This window comes from Talpa occidentalis, unplaced genomic scaffold, assembly GCF_014898055.3.
Source record: "Talpa occidentalis isolate TD23 unplaced genomic scaffold, MPIMG_talOcc4v2.1, whole genome shotgun sequence".
Taxonomy (NCBI): domain Eukaryota; kingdom Metazoa; phylum Chordata; class Mammalia; order Eulipotyphla; family Talpidae; genus Talpa; species Talpa occidentalis.
Genome location: NW_026555331.1, coordinates 7074429 through 7096708, shown reverse-complemented (window position 1 = coordinate 7096708; position 22280 = coordinate 7074429). Strand labels below are relative to the sequence as shown.

At 57.2% G+C, this 22280-nt stretch overlaps 1 protein-coding gene across 2 annotated transcripts in view; it reads right to left on the bottom strand.

The window, feature by feature from the left end:
- Nucleotides 1-22280, bottom strand: part of ZFAT (zinc finger and AT-hook domain containing) — a 95697-nt gene that overhangs the window by 36492 nt on the left and 36925 nt on the right. For both annotated transcript variants that reach the window (XR_008550516.1, XM_037501491.2), the window contains exons 4-9: nt 17013-17201; nt 15398-15548; nt 10588-12044; nt 9554-9786; nt 2435-2522; nt 445-594 (exon numbers count right to left, since the gene is read on the bottom strand). Coding sequence is in view for 1 of the 2 variants with exons in the window: in XM_037501491.2 (XP_037357388.1) it covers nt 445-594; nt 2435-2522; nt 9554-9786; nt 10588-12044; nt 15398-15548; nt 17013-17201 (2268 nt within the window). In the remaining variant the exon portion in view is untranslated. The remainder of the gene's footprint in view (nt 1-444; nt 595-2434; nt 2523-9553; nt 9787-10587; nt 12045-15397; nt 15549-17012; nt 17202-22280) is intronic.

The following is a 22280-nucleotide window of genomic DNA, read 5'->3' as shown; positions in this document are numbered from 1 at the left end:
AGTGGTTCATCACACTCGTCTGCACAGACGAGCACCCCAAAAGCACAGCCTCTATGCCTCCACTGCTCCGTGTCCACACAACCTCTGCCTTCTGGAGTCTTCCTTCACCCCAGGGACCAGAACTCTCCATGCTTGCTGAATCGGAGCACTGCTGCCCTCTGCCCCTTCACGCGTGCACCCACCAGCACTCAGCGCTGGCACACGTGGCGGCTGTGCAGCCCGGGACAGGAGGCACTGCGACCCCTGCAACTCCCACTGCCACGAGAGCTGTGAGGAGCTGCACCCCGTGCTGGCAAACGCCGCCCAGTAAGCCACACCCTCCATCACCGAGGTGAGCTGGCCACAGGCCGCCCCCGGTGTGTAAAGGGTCACTGGACTCCCGTGCGAGCAGCCAGGAGGGAGTAGGGACACAGCGCGAAAAGGCCGGGCTGCTCATGAACTCACCCTCGTGGGCCCAGATGTGGCGCTGCAGGTCCGAGCCGTTCTTCATGAAGTAGAAATCACAGTACGGGCACTTCATGGCTCTCTTTCCAATCAGCCCTTTCAGCTGAACCCTCCTCCCCAGAACCTCGGAAATGGTGCTCATGGAGACCTCTGCAAGAGACGCGGGCGAGGTCATGGCAGGCGGGGAACCTGGGTCTCGAAGCGAACGAGCCCCAGACTGAGCCCCGATCAGCCTAGGCGATGCCACGGGGCAGGCGCGGTGCTGCCGTGCGAGGAGCATTTTGCCCAGAATAGTAAATCAGAAGCTAATGAAGGCTCAGGCCTGATACCTGTTACATGCAGATGGAAGCAGAGCATGACCACCTGCAGAGAAGCCGGGGCTCTGCCAGCAAGTTGGGGCGGGGGCGGGGGGCCCTGTGGAAACCAGGTACTCAAGCGACAAAGGAACTAGGAGCAGGGCGATTAGATCTGGATTCAAACAAATGTCGTGTCAACTGGAGAAACTTCAAATAGGCTAATACTAGCTGATGACAAGGAGTTACTGTTAACTCTGTTTAGGGTGGGGAAGTTATACGGTATCAGGAAACACTTTAAAACAGTCTAGGAGAGGGCCCTCCCCGTGGCACAGCGGTTGAGCGCAGGGTTGCGAAGCTGCCCGAAGCCTCCGCGGCGCCGATTCGATCCTCGGCTGCTCCCCGGCCACCGGAGGAGGGTCCCGCATGGCGCACAGACCTCTCCTGCCGCCCGCTGCTCCCCTCAGCAGTGTCCTTCGGTCCTTCTGCCTGCTCTGCTCCCCGCTTTGGCTCTGGTGAATTCTCTCACCCTCCCGCGCTTCTGACTGTACCCAGTGCTGTATAAATAAATAAATCTTCAAAAAAAATGAAAATAAAAAAATAAAACATTCTAGGAGAAAAGCCGGGTGGATACGTGGGCCCGCCTGGCAAGCTGCGCATGACTGTTGAGGCTGAGGCAGACAGGTGCGCACGCAGTAGCTTACACGTCCTGTGCATTTGGTATATATTTGGAATTTCCCACAATAGCTTTAAATCATGGCAAAGGAAAGCTTTACAGGTGTTCATGAGCAAAAGTTGAAATGAGCATCTTCGGCTCACACGGGGCCAGGGGTTCTGTGGGACACGGCTCCCGTGGCAGCGACAGAGCCCCAGATCCTCTGCCCCACCCACGCTCCAGCACCCCCCTGGCAGGGCCTAGGCTACGGGAGGGTACTCCATTTTTCTCCTTATCGTTTTTAATTGGTAGTCAGTTCCTTAATGATGAGGAGCAGACACAAAATAAAAAGCGGCAGAAAGGGGGCTGGGGCTGGCCCACCTGTTACTCATTCACGGACCCCAGCAGCACTGAGGTCTGCAGTCTGAGCTCGCAGCCTGCTGGGGTGGGGAGGCACTGCCCCGTCCCTTGCAGGCTCTGGGACTGTGCCAGTGACTAGGCTAGGGGGGAGGGAAAGCACCGGGAAGGTGGGGGCACAGGAGGGTCCTCCCCCTGCCTGGAGGCATTAAAAAGGCTCCCCAAGGGCGGGTTTTGAGGAAGAACTTAGTCCGTACACAGGACACAACAGGCAGAGAGAAGGAACCGTGTCCCGGACAGCCTGTGCCTTGGAGTGAGGGAATGGTCACTCCTGCCAGCCCAGACAACTCGCCCTTCATAAAACACCACGCAGGCAACAGCAGGACTGGAATGGGGAGCAGGAGCGACCTCAGGACCGCACTGGAGTCACCCACTTGAAGACATTTGGGGTTCACAGTAAAAGTGGGAGGAGCGCCCCCCGAGACTGTGGGAGACACGTCTACAGACCAAGCAGAAGGACAGGACGAAGGGCGGAATTACAGCAGCTCCCCAGTTTGTGGTCCCTTGAAATTACTCACATTCCACCCCTCTTTATTTGCATTTCAGCGCAGCTGGCATCCAGGCTGTGCTTCAGAGTAAACAAGCATTTTAAAATTGATCTCCCACTCTGAACGCCTAACCTTACCGGGATGGTTGGTCTTGATGTGTGACTTTATCAATCGATCTTCTGAAAAAGACTTTTCACACACAGGACATGAGTAACTCCTTTTGTCCTTAATAGAAAGAGAGCATAATCAATTTCCTATCTCATTAAGCCAAAATCTACAAAAAAATAAGCACCACCAACCACCACAGCCAGACGCTCAGCGACCCTGTCCCAACACCACGTGCAGCCCCACCTGGCCCCACACAGCGGGGGTCCAGAGCAGCCGGGGCAGATCAGCTCCATTGCAGAAGGGGAGGGTGGCCTCTGGAGACGACAGTCGCGCTGAGGCAGCTGGACCAACGGAGGGCAGGGCTCGCCCACCGCGCAGACCAGCACGGCGCCAGGACCCAGGGCGGACGTGGCCCCCGCACCTACTGTGGGACACGCGTCGGGGCTCACGGGAGCTATTGCTGTGCTCACGACCACTCTCACAGGACAGGCCCCCCAGACCTGTGGACGCTCTCGCTGGCGTCAGGCAGTGAATGAGGAACACGGACCCCAGCTCAGGGACCCCAAGTTCAAATCCTGGTTTCTGCACTTAGAAGCCAGGGAACTTTGGGAAAGAATGTAACCTGGAGACGCCTCAGTTTCTTCGGCTGCAAAATGACAATAAGAACAGTGCATCCCACACAAGAGTGCTAGGAGGATAACGGAGGTTAAAAATAACTAATGGGCTTCAAGTTTCGGGTCCGGCTATAGGCAGCTTAGAAGTCTCCAACCCAACAACAAATGAAAAGCGGAAGAAACTGAAAAGGCCTTTTTTCAGATGCAAAAGGGACATCCCATCCAGTCACAGGGCAAGCCACTGCCCTCCCCCCCAAATTGGAGAGACCAACAGGTGAATACGGACAACTCCAGCTTCCTAGAGGGAAACGCACAAGAAAGGCACACGGATCGTTAAGAAAGAACTGAAACCGTCTTTGTTGGCAGATGAATGATCATCTATGTATAAAATCCACAAGAGTCAACGAAACGGAAGCAAAGCAGCAACTTTGTCCCAGCAGGGCTGCAGGACAGAGAGACACGCAGGAGCTCACTGTTTTCCTACAGACCAGCGAAGAGTAAGGGGAATTTGACATTAAAAACACAGTATTATTTACATTAGCGCTGCACAAAATGAAACGCTCAGGTACGAGCTTAATAAAATACCGCAAGATGTACGGGAGGAAAGCCACAGGACTCTGACGAAAGGACTCCAGGCAGAATGGCAGGAGTGGAGAGCGATTCCACGCTCACGGATAAGAAGACACGACGGCAGGTCAGGCCTTCGCAGCGTCATGCGTCCACTCGGCGCCGTCCTGAGCCACCCCCGACAAGTTATCTTAGGAGACTGATGGCGTGTGGCGCTTCTGTGACCAGAGCAGCCAACACAACGGAGGAAGACACTTCGGGGGACTGACGCTGCTCAACCTCGGGACCCTGCAGAGGCGCCGGGAGCCCCACGGACAAGCTGAGCCCTCACCTGTGCTTCGCCGCGGTGGGCGGGGGCGAGGACCAGCAGACAGACGGCTGGGGGGGCAGTGTCCAGGAAAAGGCCACTTACATACTTGCAGCCGGCTGAGCTTGGATACAGGAGCACGGGCTGGACGACGGAGCAAGGACTGTCTCAACAACAGGCGCTGGGCAACTGGACAGCCACAGACCAAAAAAAGTTGATCTCGACAGGCCCACAGACCCTTCCTAAATAGCGATGAAAAGCGGGCCACAGAACTAAATGCAGAAGGCGACACTCTAACACTCCATCACAGAGAGGACAGGCGCGGGTGAGCACGTCAGGAGGACACAGATGCCCCACACTGTGTCCCAGGGAACTGGAAAGTGAACCAAGACACCCCTGCGCCCTGAGCAGAACAGCCCCAGCCTCCGGCGACCCGAGTGCTGGGAGAGGTGGGGTCACGGCAGCTCGCGGGGGCTGGATAGAGCGCGGTGCTGCCCACACACCTGAGCAGACTGACCACGCAGCCTATCCACTTGCTCCTAGATACCCACACACGGGTGGGCACATGCACTTTATTCTGTAGGTGAGTGGGTTCACCCCAACTATGGAGTATTACCCAGTGGCAAGAAGAAATGAGCTGTCGAGCCAGGAGAACTACGTGCAGAAGGCTTAAAGGCATATAATAAGTGAAAAAAGCTAATCTGAAAGGGCGAGGTCCTGTGTGATCCAACAACACGACATTCTAGAACAGGCAAAAACAAGGAGACTGTAAAAGCATCTGTGATGGCCAAGAGGCAGGTGAGGAGAGGAGTAAACAGGCCGGCAGGGCAGGGAAACCCCTCTGGATACAGGTCATTCTCTGTGTGTCCAAACCCAGAGACTGTCCACTGCCGAGTGCACCCTGGGATAAACCACGGGCTCTGGGTGATGCTAAGGCGTCAGTGTCAGTTCACTAAGGTGTGGCATGTGGCTGGGGTGGGGGGAGCGTGTATGGAGACAGCTGTAATTCCTGCTCAATTCTATCTGCTGTGAGCCAAGAAAATAAACTTACCATATACATGCACATGTATGTCTACAATGCAATTTATTCACACACACACTCGGTGCTCAGAACAATGCCTGCTCTCCGGCAAGCGCTGATCGCCTGGAAGACCCGGCTGCAGCATCTTCGGTGTTATGCACCTGTCTCAGAGACAGCCGGGGGCCATGCACCCCAGAGCTCTCCTGGAGAAGCTGAATGAGCTTCCCCCGCACCACTTTGTGGATTAGTTGGGCCCAGCATTCCCTAGCACACACTCGGATGTTTAAAAAGGCAAGTCCCTCTGAACAACCAGCCTGGGTGCATTTCCCACCAAACACCAGGAGTCCAGCGATGCCTCCAAGCTCAGGCGTCCACGGCTCCAGCTGTCCTCATGAAACTGTCCTGAGCTCCCTGCCCGGCCAGCGCCACACCCACCTGCTGCCTTCAGGCTGCCCCTCATCCTTCACTGCCCTCCTCTGCCCTTGACCCTGTGGTCACACCGCCCTCCCACAGCCCAGCCAAGGGGCCGGTGCTGGCAGCCCTGTGCAGCCTGGAGGAGGGCGGCCACCCTGGCCCCAGGCGCCCAACATCAGAGTTGATGACGACGCTCAGAAGGGCTTTGAAGGAGTTTACGGTGATCTCCTCTGAGCTCTTGCTATTTGATTTTTTTTTCTTTTAATCTCTGATAGTCTGAAAGCAATTTATCTTGGGGCTTATCTGGGCCTCTCGTTCCTTGATGCCTTTGAAGATTGGCAGAAGGACAGCAGCGGTGGGAAGGAGGAGAGGGCACACTCTTAGACTCATTCCTTTCTCTTCTAAACCCTCAGCTCCATGCTGGAGATGAAAACCCAGCCGGCACGCACACTCAGAAGGAGCGGCGGCTGAAAAGCCCTCACAGAGGCCGGGGAGACCCAGTCCAGCAACAGTGAAAGAGCACAGCACCCCCCCAGCTTGTTTGGGACACAGGACCCTTGGGAAGGAGTTCTCAGGGGCAGCAGCAGCCCAGACTGAGGGGGGCTCCTGCTCCCCTCCCAGGGTGCACCTGACCCGGCCTGCTGCTCTGTGGCAGGTGACCTGGTCACCCAGCAACTGGACGGTCCTCGAGCCTGCAACTAGCAGTGGGTGGGGAGATGAGCTCTCTTGCCCACCACGTGTATTTTGGAACACAGGTACTATCAGGTTGAAGCAACAAGGTGGGGCACCCCACTCTGAACAATTCCTTGGGGATAAGAGACCGTGGAGATGCAACCTGCGACGTTCCATGGCTCTCGCGCACCCAGAACCTTCCAGGGCCGCTGTCTGTGCGGGGCTCTGCACTCGGGACGATGGGGTGAGACGTGGCACCGTCCTAAGGGCTCAAGAGCTGGTGGAGAAGAGACAAGCCCACTCACAGAGTCCAAGCCGCATCCGGACATGCAGGGCGGTGAGAACGGGGAGGTACGCTTAGCTCGGGGCGGGCCAGCCTCAGGCACGGCTCCCTGGCTCCCAGCCTGGACAGCAGGCTCATCTGATCACGCCAGGCCCCAGCTCGGAAGCCTGGTCTTGCTCACAGGAAGCGCTGGTGGCCCCGGTCTCTGGATTTGGACAAACACCTCAACAGGGCGGCCCACGAACAAGGGGTCTGGCTTGAGTCAGGAGAGACCACGATCGCGGAGCTCTTGGAAAGGAAAAACCTTACGGCAAGGGCATTTTACGTCAGTATCATTTTCCTCAACTTAAACATACATAATGAGATCACTTGCAGCAGGCGCCACGTTCCGTGCGTCATTCGCACTCCCCACCAGCAGGCGCGTGGAGACGCGTGGTCAACGTGTACATCTTCATACACAGCACAGGCCGCGGCTTCTCCAGGCGGGGCCAGGCACTCACTGCAAACATCTGTGGACACGCTCACGGCCCAGGCCAGCCGCGCCTGCGCCCGCCCCCCCTCTCCTCTCGCCATCATACCGGGGAGGATGAGCACGTGGGCCACCTCTCCCTGCACACCTGGCCCTGCGGCGGCATCTCACCAAACCCCACAGTGGACCTGGAGACAGGGATGTTGTCCCCACTTTACAGACGGGGGTCAGAGGCTAGTGTGCGAAGTCGGACCCCTCAGGAGGGGCAGAGTCAGAGCTGACCGCACGTGTCAGCACCTGCGGGGGCTCGTCCTCTGAGGGCAGAGCCAGGTCTCACCCATACTGAGCACCTGGCACGTGGAGAGTGCAGCCTCCAGCCGACTCACGAACTTCAGAGTCACCTCTAAAGTGCCTCAAAGGGAAAAACTGCAAATACTAGCAAGGGAAGGGCTGAGATTAAACTTCAACAACTTCTAGGAAAATGTGTTAGTAAGCGTCAGAGCAACCTCCTTTTCTTAGGTCAATGCAGTCACACCCCCCACTTCAGCCCCTGCTTTGCTCTGGGAGTGACTTCAGAGGCCGCACAGCCCTGCAAGGCCACCGAGCACCGCCCCCCGCAAGGGTGCGCCAGCCTCCAAGAGCCTTATTGGCACAAAGCACGTGTGGCTGACACGCACAACCACCTCGCAGTGGCCGACAGGGCAGTGACGGGGACACGCATGCCTGGCGTCCCCAACGCCTGTGTGCGGGAGGAACCAGCTGCAGGAGGCTCCTTGCTCATCAGCCCAAGGAGACGCCTCACCTCTGAGATGGGAGGATTAAGTGGGATTAAGAGGGCCTGGGCCGCAGGGTGAGAACAGCAACTATCACTGCCCCTTATGCCCGCTGCGGGCTTGAGAAGAGAAAGTCTAGTCTCTTCAAAGAAAGAACTAGAACCACAGAAACTTGAAAAAAGAAGTTTCGTTAAATGCCACTTTATCAAGAAAAATGAAAGCTGGTTACGCTGGGGGTGGAATAACTTAGAATGTGTGCCCGAGGTCCCTGTTCACCCAGAGCCCCAGGGACTGGGCAGGAGGCCAGGCACCAGCATCCAGAGGTTAGAAATGGCTGCGCTGACCCCCAGGGCGCTGATACACTCAGGGGCAAGTAAGAGGGGGTTCGAAAGACACAGCCAGCCTGGAGGCCACGCTCTTTTACGGCCTCCTGGGCGGGCTGGTCCTTGGCTGTGTTCCAAGCTCTCTCAGCCCAGAGCCACAAGGTCCAATGGGAAGCGGAACAAAGGGTAAGAACCATGCTTCCTCCAGGCCAGGCGCGGAGCTGTGCATATTCCCACATCATCCTCACCAGGAGGGGTAAACTGAGGCCAGGATGCTAAAGGACTCACCTTGGTAAATGGGCAGCCAGGGCTAAAACCAGTTTGCTTTAAGGCCTTAACTGCAAGCCTGCAAGGCTTCCCCAGAACCCTGCTCTCCTGCTGCGCCACTCCTCACTGCACAGGGGTTTCTAGCAAAGTCACCCTACGTGACTTCTGCCACCTCGGGATTCCCTGCCCTAAGGCAGTACCAGAAGCAATGCCAACCTAGCAGAAAAGCTGCAGGAAACAGGATAAGCACATCTCAAGCCCTGCTCAGACAGACACAGATGCATGGCGTGCTACCCACAGCCGCACACAGCAGCTGGACAGGCAGGGGCACCTCCCACACCTAGAGCATTCCATTTCACGTCCCAAAAGCAACCCTGGGTGATCCCTTCACATGTGCAAATAGACGGGCACAGGGGTAGATGTTTATGGGCGTGCAGGTGTGTATGCTCACATGTACACGTGTGGGTGTGTCTGTGTGCAGTGTCTGTGCATGCAGGAGTGTATACGTGGGTGTATGTGAATGTGTCAAAACATCTGAATTCTTAACTTACACACAAGATGACTGAGTCTCAGAAAGGACAAATGACGTTCCTAGGGTCGCACTGTGCGCGCTGGAGACGGTGCTTGAATGCAGGCATCAGAGCACACACTCTCCCCTCCCCACTAAGCTCAAACGCTGACTCCCCCGAGCAACCAACCCCTGCAGCGTTAGCGATTTTTATGCCAGAAGACAGTGGAAGCACATCAAGTTCTAAAGCCGCCTTGTGTGCCGTCTGTGGCATAAACAGAGATGCAATTAAGACAGAAGCGCAGCTGGGGCCAGGTGTGCCTGCTTTCACTGTCTTGGCGCACTCTCAGGTGCAGCCTCGAGAGACAGATTAGAATGTGCAAAAGTAAACATGCCGTCATTGTGCTACATGATCTCCCGCCAAAGAAGGAAACACCCCTCGCCAGGGCGACTATCAACAGCGCCCTCAGTGAACAAGTCACGGTTTGAAAATGCAAGTGCCTCCGAGACATCCTCTCAAGGAGAGCGCGTCCCAAAGGCAATCAACGACCTGGGGTCTTGGGCACTGACTGTGCCTTAGCCGTGACGCACACGCCATGCCTGGTGCTCTACGGGCAAGGTCTGCGGTCATCGCTCGGTGACATTCAGTGGCAGCTATTATCATCATCCCTGTTGTTAATAACTCCTGGAAATGTCACTTAGGAAATGTGTGTTGGATTCCCACTCCGGGGCGCTTTCCTCTGCAGGGAAAGCAAACGTGTTCAAATGTGGGACCCTCCGTGACAGCAGCCTGGCACCAGGGGGCTTGGAAGGTGAGAGGGATGTCTCCATTCCGGGTCTACAGGCAGCGGGGAAATCTACGTATGCACCGATGTGAGAAAGCAAGGAGCACCCAGGGGGACGGGGCTGCCGCTCGGGCGTGCTACTTACCAGCTCAGTGTGAACTTTGAGATGTGCCTGCAGCTTATATTTATCTGGAGTCGAGTAGTCACAGCCAGCAGTGGGGCACTTCAGCAAGATGTTACTGTGTTTCTGAATTACATGGCGTTTAAGGCAGTTTTTGGTGATGGAAGAGTAATGGCACTGGGAGCAATAATACAGGTGTTCCCGGGTGTGGGTGCGCACATGCATGTCAAAGTGCACTTGGTACCAAAAAAGTTTGCCTAAAAAAATATTTTCACATGAGAACAAGGAAGTTTCTTTTATGCTGAATCTGATTTTTTTTTTTTTTAATTATTCTTATTTCTAACGACTACATGTATCTCCCCCTCGTGCCTGTCCGGGTCACCCTCCATGCTTTGCACCACATTTCTGCCTGGAAATTACTTCTCAGAGGTGGGAATTTGCAAATCTTAAGGGTGCTACTCTTTTTGCAGGCTGTCAGAGCTAGGAGGGGAGACGCATGTTTACGGAGGACCAGTCACGGTGCAAATACCGTCCCGCGCATGCACGAGTGAGCCTCTACGGCCTTTCTCGCCCGGGACACCCACTGCTGTGCTGCCAGCTCTCCGGGAAGTCTGGGGTCATGCTGCCCTGGGGGCTGGAAGTTCTATTCAGGGGCGTCCCTACAAGAGCTGCTGCCACTTCTGAAACCTCTCTGCATACGAAGCGCACGGCCACAACCTAAAGCTCTACTTTAAACTCGCATGGACCAGAAGAAAGACTCTCCAGGGTCACAGTTCTGGCGGAGGCCGCGGGGCGCGCCCCAGTGAGCACGCCTGACCCAGCCAACACGGCTAACTGTCCAGCCGTCCGGCTGCCTTCGGGCTCCACGTGCTAACCGGCCACAGGTAGGCCACCCATTCACTGCTATCTACCGTGGAGGAAGGACAGCTCGCTTAGGAGGAGTTCTTTGCAAAGAGACATGAGCTCAAATCAAGCACCAGGTGACCCACAGCCAGGTGGGGTCGGATGCGCTGCTGGGAGGGCGCACCCACCAGCTGCAGGCCCGAGCTGCCCCTTACCACAGTATTCACACTCCAGGTCCCCGTACACCTTCCGGATCCGCTCGCACAAGTCAGTGTTCATCCGCCTCTTGTGTAAGCTGTCCAGGATCTGCATGAAGGCGGGGATGCCGGCCCGGGGCTCGGGGGTGGGGGCGCAAGAGTCAGACTGGCTCAAGGCCAGGTCCCGGCCACCAGCCACCGGAGGAAGGTCTAAGGCCTCAGCCGGGGCCGACCTAAGACACCCACTGGGATCAGGGCCCCGGGACGGGGAGGCAGCCACGTCCTGCCCGGCCCCTGGCGGGCTCTGGGCTCCGGGGGCCTCTGGGTGTGCTGCCTGGCCTGGGGCCTGGGACAGCAGCAGCGTGACCTCTTCGCCTGGAGTGTCGGCAGTTTCTCCACGTGGGGTGTCCAGCGTGCCCTCGGGAGGCGCGTGGGCCTCTGGAGAGGGAGCACCCTTTTTTAACAAAAACGCTTCTGAAGCCACCGTGTGTGGGTGAAGCTGAGCAGAGACCACAGTGGCTTCCAGCTCGCTGGGGGGCAAGGGGGCACTTTCGGCCTGGGCCTGGGGGCTGGCTACAGGCATGGCCTGGATGGGCACGTCCGCAGAGGCCTCTGGCTCCTTCGGTCCCGCCTCAGGCTGTGCCTCCCCCCGGCAGGATGTGTCTTTGGGAGCGTTGACGCCCTGGAAGACAAACTCCTCTTCTGCCAGCTGCAGCTGGCCCCCCAGGGCTTCCTGCTGGATGTCCCCCCCGGGCTCCAGGAGGCAGAAGCTCTGGTTGATGGAGCTGGTGAAGACCAGGCTCTCCTGGGCGGCCCCGTGCGCCTCCCTGATGTGGGCACGCAGCCGGATGGAGCTGACGAACTTCTTGCGGCAGAGGGCGCAGACGTACACGAAGGGGTGCTTCCTGACGTGCAGCTCCAGCGCCTGGTACTTGGTGGCCCCGTGGCCACAGAGTTCGCAGGCAAAGGGCCACTTGTCGCCGTGCACCAGCATGTGGCGGTCGCGGTCCAGCTCGTTCTTGAACTTGCGCTCGCAGATGTGGCAGTCGTACAGCAGCTGCCGCTTGCCCTCCCGCGTCATCAGGCACAGCTCGTGCAGCGCCTCCTGCACCTTGGGGTCCTGCGGGTCGTGCGTGTCCCGGATGTGCTTGATGAGGTTCTTGACGTCCGAGTACTTCTTCTTGCAGAAGCGGCAGTGCTGCTTGATCTTCTTGTGCACCCGCTCGACGTGCACCTTGAGGTGGCCCTTGCTCAGGCAGGTGAAGGCGCAGTAGTCGCAGGCGAACTTCTCGCCCGTGTGCTTGCGCAGGTGCACGTTGAGGTTGGCCTTGATGGCGCTGGCGTAGCTGCACTGGGAGCACTTGTAGGGCTTCTCGTTGGTGTGGATGCGCAGGTGGGCCTGCAGCGAGTGCTTGAACTTGAAGACCTTGTTGCAGTACTCACACGTGAAGATCTTGAGCTGGGTGGGGCCGAGCCTGCAAACAGATGACAGCACCGTTAGGCTTGGGGGCTGCACCTTCCGATGGCCTCTAGTTTCCCCTGGGGACCAAGCACCACAGGCTCCAGGGGGAGCTAAATGAGGCTAAGCAGGGGTGGCAGGACCAGAGACCTCATGTGGTCTCCGACACAGGCAGACGCAAGGGTGTCGGCTGCTCACGAATTCCCAGTCCAGCTCGCTCTAGGGACAAGGAGACAGGGCGGCAGCAGCTGCTTGTAGCGTGGAAAGTGTTGGCAGGCCTCTCACCCGGCTGACGACAGTCGGGAAGAGCTGCTGAAGAGATGCGTGAAGTGAAGCTCACCGAGAAAGGGAAAAAGAGGCAAGCGAGAAGCAGGGGACAAAGGGGTGCCCTTTGCCATGTCACCCATAAGCAGCTGTGTCCCAGGGCTGGCCTGCATGTCTCTGGGATGTTCGAGAGGAGCCAGCCTCAGTGGAATGAACCAGCCTGCTGGTTCACTCATTCATTCAACTGTCAGGGCTGACATTGCCCTTTGCTGCGAGCTTCCTGGGACGGCCAGCCCTGGCCCGGCCCTTGTCCTCCCCTCTTCCCAGGAGGCGTGAACGGATGTGTCTCAGCGTGAGCGGGGAATGGGATCTAGCTTTCACGAGGTGGCCCTGCCTGTCCTTGCTGGTGAACTGCACCTGCCCGTGGACAGCAGGCGATACGGCCGCACCTGGCCACAGGAGCACGGGGGCCTGGAGGGCCTCGGTCAAGGATGTGGGGAGGGGCAGGAGGCCAGGTCTGACTCAGACCCAGCCCCACCCCCACAGCGCTGCCAGTGACGCAGCTGAGTTTTGCTCCCTCCTCTCTCTGGTTTAGATTCAGACAGGGGACCCAAGGCTGCTGTTCGACTGTCACTTATTAACCTCACACATCATTTGTTAATAAATGACTGTCATTTATTAGCACTTGTCAACGTGTGGCAGGCACCGTGTTGGATGAGTGTTCCCACGGACAGCCGCCGGGGACAGCACCTGCAGGCAGGGCGGGAGCAGGAGGCTTCCCCTCCTGCCTCGCCCACCCCCGGGCCGCATGTCCAGGTTACCGGGAAGGTCCCTGGAAACACACCCCTCATGCTGCCAATGAGACAGCCCCTGGCTGGGCCTGCGAAGCCCACATCGGTGGGCCAGTCTCACACCACTTCCGAGCCACGCAGGTCGCCTTGTCTTTAAATTAAAAATTTTAAGTGATCGTGGTCGATAAGCACCAGAGGGTACGATTCGCATGATGTAATTAAGATATTCTGAGAAAGTTACTAGTATGCCGGCATGCGACACCCAAGGCTAATTTAAGGAAATTAATTTGGATCTTTCTCAAGTGATAAAGATATCCAGGCGGTGATACATTTTATTGTATAGAGAACACAGAAGGAAGAAACCCTGGATTCACGATGTTAATTAAATACACAAATCATGGTATTCCCCCTCTGATGCAAAATCTAAATGGTCTTTCGAGAATCTTTTGTTCTGACTTCTTGTATTATTAGACAAATACCTGGCAGAGCCCTTGGTGCTTGCTTCTTGCGGGGGGTGGATCCGATGAAGACATGCAGCGGCCTGCCACTGCCTCTGGCAGAAGGCGGACCAGGCACAGGCCACCAAGTCCACAAACCTCCAGCCAGCGCTTCCGCTCCAGAGGGTCCCTAACCAGTCAGGGCACGCTCGCCCCTGCGCTGCAGAAAGCATCAGGCAGGGGGCAAAAGGTCAGGTCCTGGATCCAGTTATCCCACTTCTGGGCATGTATCCAGAAGAAAGAATGTGGAATTCGAACGAAGGTGCAATCTGATTGCAGGGTTTCCCATAATGCTTAAGAGCAGGAAGCTGCCGGGTGAACAATGGCACTTAAGAAGCCAAGGGGAGGGCGGTGGCCCGGAGGAGGAAATCCCATCCTGCAAGGTGCGATCAGGGACATAGAAAGAACCAGTGGAGCGGGGCTGGAGCCCAAGGCCCAAAGGAAGCATTGGGGGGAACAGCTGGAGGGGCAGTCTTGGGACACCCCGCAGACACGTTCTCCCAGGAGCCACTTGAACCATTAATGGGTAACAACCAAGTGGGCATTTTGCAGACATGCAAAATGGATGGGAGGCTGGCAGCACTTCCTCAGGATAGCACCACAAGCCAGGCCCGTGGTTAATTGGAGTAGCAAAGGAAAGTAAGTGTAATGTGATGAAGGACTAAAATCAAGACACAAAGCTGCATATAAAATATAAATTCAATTTACAAAATATATGGGCTGAAAAAAAGGCTGGAAAGGAAATTTATTAAAAATATTAACAGTGAGGCCTCCCTGCTGGCCTAGGGGTTAAGTCTCAGCACTACCACCTCAATGGGAGTTTAAAACCTGGCCAGGGAGCTGACCCACATGGCACAGCAGACCTCTCCTGTCTCCCCACTGCTCCCCTCAGCAGTGGATTTCAGTAGATCTGCCTGTTCTGTTCCCCACTCTGTCTCTGGTGAATCCTCTCTCTCTCACACTCAATCTCTCTCTCACACACACACATAGACACACACACCCCCACCTACACCCCAGTCCTTCTATGCATAAATAAATCTTTAAAAAATAATATTAACAATGGTTATCTTCAGGTAATAAGATTACAAAGGATTTTTTTCTTAGAATATTCTGGACTTCCAACATTTTGTATATTAATAGTCTGCACCATATTTATGTAAGAACCTGGCAGATACAACCTAATCGATGTATTGATATAGCCTAACAGGGCAGTTATATTTTACAAAGCAAAATCCTCATGCAGAGAGAGTCTTTCACAGTTACTTTAGAGTTGACACTACAAAACACTAACAGAATGCATGGCCCACGGGATAGAGCCTAGATCTCCTGATTAAATATTGAGCGTATTTACCTGGATGGAGATGAGTGTTCAGCTGGGACTTTGCCCAGCACCCCTTGAAATGTGGTGAATGTAATTAGCTAAAGGCTTCAAATCAACCTGAGTTGAGACGAGAATAATCTTCAAATTTAATTCCGTCACAGCTTTGCCAAAGGAATGAGTATCTTCATAACTTCCTTGATGGACTCAGCTGCTCATGTTTGCCAAGACAGAGGGCCTGGGCTAGGAGGCGGAGCCCCACCTGCACTGTCCTCGACTGACCCTTTCCTCCCCCACCGAGCGGGGTGTGGCTGCGGCTCAGGGGCTGGAGGTGGTGATAGTGGAGGGGGAGCCGTGTGGGCTGGTTCTCAGGTTAAATCACACCATCAATATCCTCACAGATAACTTTGCACACAGTGTCCTGCTAATAAGCAACTCACTGGTCCCCTCGCCCTCAGGCGGTCACTGCCGGCCGCTGCTGGAGCCCCCAGACACTCACCTGCTGGACTTCATGGGCTGCTCGTACGGTGTCTGCTGAATGGCGTACTCCTGGTAGCCCCTCCGCGGAGCCAGGTCCGCCGCAGGGGCCTCGGGGTTTGCTGCTCCCGTTTCCGGAGGCCCGGCCTCCACTGGAACAATCTTGGTTGCACCTGGGATGGAGGCACAACCACGGAATGTGAAAGAGGCAGCCAAGGGCCAGACCCACCCCGCACGGGGCCGCCCTGGCAATGCCTGTCCTCATTAGGGTGCCCCAAGCCATCAGTGGCAAGGGAGGGGGGTGAGAGAGTGTGTGTTTGGGGGGGATCGGGCAGGTTTTCCAATAATTAATCAGAATGTCCTTCTGAGGTACATTTTCACTTTACTTATTAAAAGACAAAAATATTTAAGGAGACAGACAGATGGGCAGATATATATTTACTTATAAGATTTTACATAGAACCACAGGTGTCAAGAAATAAATGTAAAACCACCAAAATAAAATCAAGTAGCAGAATCGACTGTCGGCAGGAACTGAAGAGTCCGGGAGTCCAGTCCGTGAGGACGTGATCTTACCAGCTTGGGGCCTGTTTCCGACCTATGAAATAAGGGTTTGTGGGGGACACCTCAAAGGTCAGCTTCCCTTGTGCCATTCCACGGTGCACGACGGCCGAGGCCTTTCCAGTAGCGGCACTTTCTGTGTGTGTGCACGCTCGTGTGCAAGGTGCACTGAGGGGAACGCTCCCTCCAGCCCTTGTTTAAGAAACCACTGCGTCTAGAGTTGGCTGAGAAGAGGACGCTCTCCTGCCATTCTCATTTCCTCACACCCTGAAGCAGGCTGACGCAGACAAGGCGATTTTCCAGAAACTTCTGCCAGTCACATCATTTTATGTGGCTCTTCTCTGCGCATCACCTTACTCTGCACTGAAGTGCATTTCCCTCGTAAATAATGAGTTACTACTAAGGCTGTAGCTGTTCTTAAAATCCTAAACTTGACTTTTCAATTCACCGACAGCGATCATCCCAAATGGAGGGAGAAGGCCCATTATTACACTTGGGGATCTACCATCATACACTCCTTCTTATCTAAAGGCTCCCTTCATAGAAGAGACGTTTTTTAAAAGATGTATGACACACCCTCGCTGCTTCATGTAGAAGAAAGGGGAGATGAGGTCTCCACTGTTACCTAATACTGGAGGCAACACATTCAAAATGCAAAAAGACGCCGGGTAGCGGGGACACACCGCCTGCTGGGTGCTGGAGGCGCAGCCACCTCGTCCAGGCAGAGGGGGTGCGAGTCACACAGAGCAGCACGGCCAAGCTCGGTCGTAGGGGGAGCAGACCCAGGATAGGGCCAGGTACGGGGCCAAGAGAAGCCGCACCGTCCTCGGCCCCCCCCCACGCCCCCTGCTGGCTACTGGGAAGGTAACAGGCTGCTGGAGGGGTGGTGTTGGCCCAGCAGGAGCAGCCCCCAACACCCTTCCTCTGCCCGCACCCCCAGGCGGCCCCGGCAGATGTGCCGGCACCCGCATCTCAGGCCCTGGAGGGGAGCCTGTTGGGGGAAGCTGGGGCTCCGGGGCCAAGGGCCCATGCAGCACACGCCACGGCCCGCCGCCATCTCCGCTCACCATGCTCACCTGGGATGGCCTCGTGAGCCGTGAGAACCACACTTATGATGGGTTTCTTGGCGCCAGAAATCTGCCCAGCCTCCTTGCCCGAGGAGACCTTCTGGGCTTTCTCGGCTCTCTGGGTCCGCGGCCTCTTCGGGGCCTTGTCCCGCTCGTCTTCCTTACACCTCCTCTCCAGCTCCAGGTCGGACTCGTTACCTGAGGAGCAAACAGCAAGGGTATCAAACACCCTTTCCTGGCCGCGGGAGAGCTGGGAGGGAGCGCAGCCCTTTCACGGCAGTAAAGGAGACAATACCCGTGGCAGCCGCATTGCTCCACCGCGTTGATCCACCGCGCCCCGCAGGCAGGTCTGTCACGTCGGCCCGTCTCAGGCTCCAGCCTTTCGTGAGATTCCATAAATATCCCCTGCGCCCCAGCCACAGGCCCGACCCCTGCGTACCCACTGTCGATATAGCAGCAGAACCCCATCTTATTTCAGGGGCCTGGCAGTCTTCGGAGGCACCAGCAGCCCAGCGGAGAAGGGCTCCAGGCCCCAGCGCCGAGGAAGAGGCTCAGTCGCGTTCACAGGTGCCCTCGGCGCACCAGGCATGGGCTGGGAAGCTGAGAAGGCCCAGGCCCGCCCTGCACACCCTGCGCCTGGGGCAGGGCCAGACATGCCAGCAGGGGCCGCCGAGGCCCGTTGCTGGGCTTCAGGAAGGAGGCAGACGCCACTGAGAGGTCAGAGAGGCTCTCCAGGGAAACAACGGGACATGAATTTAAAAAGCAAGGGTTTGTGCCTCGGTCTGGGAGGTAGGAACACGTAACACAGGGGAGCAGGGTAATGGCGGGGTCGGCCCAGGAGGCGACTCAGAGGAGGACGGAGACAGGGGTGAAATGCAGCCACTCGTCCTGGGCGGCCTCCCTCATGAAGAGGGAGGTCAGGATGAAGCCAGCGGAGTCTAGAGGACAGTGAAGGCCTGTGGGAAGTCGGGGACCCCGGCTGCTTAAAAGTGGCGGCTGGCAGCGGGTCTGGTGGCGTCAGCCTGAGGATGCACGTGCACTCCCAGCTGGGGGCTGAGCCTGGGGTCACCGCTGCCTTCGGTTCGTGCTCATCCAGGAGCTGCAGGGGGCCCCCACCCTACCCTCAGCCAAAGAACTGGCGTTCTGGGAACTGTGACTTTTAATTTCTCAACATCTGTGCATTATTGCTCCTCAGCCCCAAAACATTATCATAACTCTTTGTATTTCATTTCCTTTTAAAACAACACTTTCAAAAAGTAGAGATACTGCAAAATGTGGAAGGTGATCCCTAGAAAGGGAAGCAGATGTTCACAGGTGGGGGTGCACCCCATGGTATGGAGAGTCCCCCTACAGCCAAGCCTGTGCCCTCACACGTGTGCCCCCCCATGGTGCTGAGACCCCCCCAGCAGAGCCTGTGTCCCCACACATGCACCCTACAGTGCTGAGACACCACTCCCCAACCCCCCCACCCCCCCCACCCCCACCCCCACCCCACAGCAGAGCCTCAAGCGGGGAGAGCAGATCCAATTACAAAACTGGAGGCCACAGGGCTTAAGGAGCAGACCAAGCTGTGCCCCACTTTCAGGGCAATGAGCGTGAATGCAGCGTCCCCCGTGTTCTAGGAAGTCACAACATGCCCCTCCAGCGCCCCCACCCTCATCCTGCACCCACTGCAGCCAGCGGCACCAGCCTCCTCCCCCATTTCCACACCAGCCACAGGCGCCAGAGGGCTCCCCGGACCAGAGCAAATGTGACTCCCCTACCATCCTGCATCCGCTCCCCGCTCCCCTCACCCGCCCCTGACGCCACGTCCACCCCACTCATCCCCACTCACCCCCCGAGCCTGCCGCTGCAGACCCTCCCCACCTGCTCCCGGGCTCCTTCCCCGCACGGCCTCAGGACCTGGCAGAAGCTCTACTGGTGCTCATCACGCTCCCGCGGGGAGCTGGCCACTTCCGCCCAGCCCCAAAGTCTGAGCAACGCTACAGCATGGACTCCGCTCACCTGACGCGGACACGCAGCCGCCACCACGTGCCTGGTTTCAAACAGAAGGTGCTCGATCAAAGCTGCTGCTCAGTCAAGGAGGAATGAATGAGCCACAGCAGGGGCTTGCAAATATTCCCATTTTACTCCGCCCCAACTGTGTGCACACGCCCGCACCCATGTCCACATACCGGTGAGCACACACGGACACTGGGGATGCAGGATGGTAGGGGAGTGACATTCGCTCGGGTCCGAGGAGCCCTCTGGCGCATGTGGTTGGTGTGGACATGGGGAGGAGGCTGGTGCCGCCGCGCATACACTGAGTGTATGGCCACTCGGGCACATACACACGTGCGTGCACATGGTCACACACACACACACACAACACACACACACGCACAGCCTCAACTCTGAGGACCTTCTCTGACCTTACCGAAAAAGCCAAGCCACCGTCACAAAATCTCTCAAGCGAGTGCCTTTTACCCCCAGTCTCCCTACTCTCTGCCTGCCCTCCCCTCCTCCCCTGAGGAGCCCCTCTGGGGATGTGAAGCCCCATGTCCTGGCCCCACACCCTCAGCGGGTGGGACTGATGCCCCCCCAGGCCTTCACAGAGACCCGCCATGCAATGACAGGCAAGCACGGAAGAGCTAACCCCACTCAATCCTACATTTGGAGAAACGAGCTCGCAGCATTCACTCACTCAGCGTTACCACTAACATCCGAAGGACCTATTCTAAATTGCCCAAGAACTAATTAAATCTCAGAATACCCCAGAGAGGAAGTGTTATCAGCCACATTAATAAGAAGCCCAGAACAGTCGTCAGAACAGCCGGCTGGTAAGGGATTCACCCTGGGGCTCTGCCGCCAGCCGCGCTAACACAGCAGTTCAAGGGACAGACTAGGGCCTCGCCGGCTCCGTCCAGCTGCTGAACGTGCATCTCCCCTGCCTTCGCCTTCCTGCCTCCACACTTCCGCCTCAGGCTCTCTTGCTGGGAGGGAAGCCAGGTGAGCACCTGCCTGAGATATGCGCACACGAGGGGAACAGGTCTCTGCCTTGCCAGGACCCCCATTCTTGCTACAGGGTTATTGTAGTGAACCCTTCAGCAGTCCCACACCTGCAGCCTTTGTCAGGGACATGGCAAGGTGATGCCTCCCAGTGCCCCCGTGCCAAGTCACCCTTGAGCGAGAGTTCATGACCCCTCCCAGGAAGCCACCAGGATGCACCCCACAGATGTGTGGTCCTCCTGCCCCCCTCTGCGCTGGCTGCCCCTCTCCATCTCGTCACCTACTCATGTCTCTGTCCTCCCCACCAGACACTTCAGCTGCTCATGGGGAGACTCATCTTGCTCAATTTTGCTCCCCCAAGTCTGCTTAGCACCCTCAGTGGCACCAGCTCGGCAGGCAAGGGGAAGCCTCCCGGGCAGCGAGGATGCACCAGGCACAGTGGGCCTGGTGAAGCCAGGCCACTCTGAAGGCTGCGGGGCTGTGGCCTGGACCTGCCATTCCAGAACTTCTCCAGGATGGTCAAGGTGGATGGAGTCCGACCGCAGGGCCACCGCTGTCTCAGGAAGACCTGTTCCTCAGAGCACAGTCCAGAGTCCAGGCTCCTCCTCCCCCCTCAAGCCCTGCCTGCTGCGACCAAGGCAGCCACTGAACAAGACACCACGGGCTGCTCCGTGGCCCGGCTCCAGCGGAACCAGCTCTGCCCCAGGCTGGCTGCCAAACCCCCAAGTCCAGGCAGGAAGGGACAGGCCCTGCTTGCACTTGAGGAACATGGAACCAGGGTGGGGATCCGTGCTGGCCAAAGCGAAGCCACGCACCCGGCAAGCCTAAGACCACCCTCTGAACTGGGGGCAGGAAACAGATTCCTCCTCGCTTCCTCACCTCAACCGTCTGGAATGTATTTATTTATGAGGGCTGTAACATGGGCACAGCAGCAGGCGTACATGAGCCAGGAGGCCTGACTGCACCCGGGGACCACCACTCACCATGGCCACACCACAGGGCTGCTCGCCTCGTTCCCTGCGCTGTGAAATGGGGTAAAAACTACCTCACAGGGTTTCTGAGCAGGAAATGATTTAATATTTGTAAGACGCTCATGATAAAGGTAGGCCCACGGCAAGAACTCTGTGGACAATTATTAAATTTTTTAAATGCCGCTTATCAGTAAAGAGAGGTCTCAAGGGAGGGTGTTTGCAGACAGCTGGTGGGAGAGCCGGCGGCAGGGCCCACAGGAGGGCAGCAGAGGCAGCCAGAGGGTTAGGGAGCACCGAGCAGGAAAGGTGGAAGAAGCAGGGCAGGAGATAGGGTGGCAGGTGAGGGAGAGGCTCTGGCGACACATCAGACCACAGGGAGGAGCAGCTAAACGAACCTGGTGGGGAACACGCCCCGCAGCAGAGCCTGTGAGACTCCCGGCCTGGACAGCGGGCTCAAGCCTGAGGGCGGGTCTGGCAGACTCTGGGCCTCTGAATGCTCAGCAGGTGCATCCATGGAAATGGCGAGGAGCCACACGACAGCCCCACGTCACCAGTCCTCCCCCAACACGGGGGTGGCGCTGGCCCCCCCGAAGTGAAAGGGGGATGAGGTCAGTTCTGGCCAATGACGTTCGTGGACAGGAATGACCAATGTCAACTCTGGCCAAGATGAAACCCCTCGGGGCTCCCCTTCCCGCCTGCAGGGTGCCCAGCTGAGCTCAGCCCAGGTCCCCGAGGCAGCAGAGCCCCCAGAGGTCCCACAGGGAAGCATGGTGCCCTCAAGACAGCAAGTGCGGCTGTGTCAGGCCTGCAATGGGAGGGGTTTGTGAACGGGGCAGGACCTGCCTCCACAGAGTGACGGAGCCGGGGCTCCTAGGGGATAGGTGGCAGGTGGCAGCAAGCAGGCCAGTGGAGCAGCTGAGAGGCGGGAGGGGAGCACAGAGGAGAGATCACAGAAAGGGACTAGCAACTGCACCAGGGAACCCCCCACAATCCCCAAGCACCTCTATGTCAGTGGGGTGGGACACGGCTGTATCAGGGGACCCCAGCTTCCCACCCACCCGGCCGGAGCACAGATAAAAGGCAGCTTACAAAGGCACAAAGAGGCAGACCCGGCACCTCTCCCCAGAGCAAAGAGCTGTTCCCGAGGACCTCGCCACACCTCTCCACCCGCCTCTCCACCTGCCTCCCCACCCGCAATTCCAAAGGTGGCTCCACACTCTCCAGGCAGCTCTGAGCCCGCCAGCTGTTCTGCTGACATGAGGCGTCGCGAAGACTATAGGTTCATCTCAGGTAAGATCTGCACATAAATGCCTCGTCT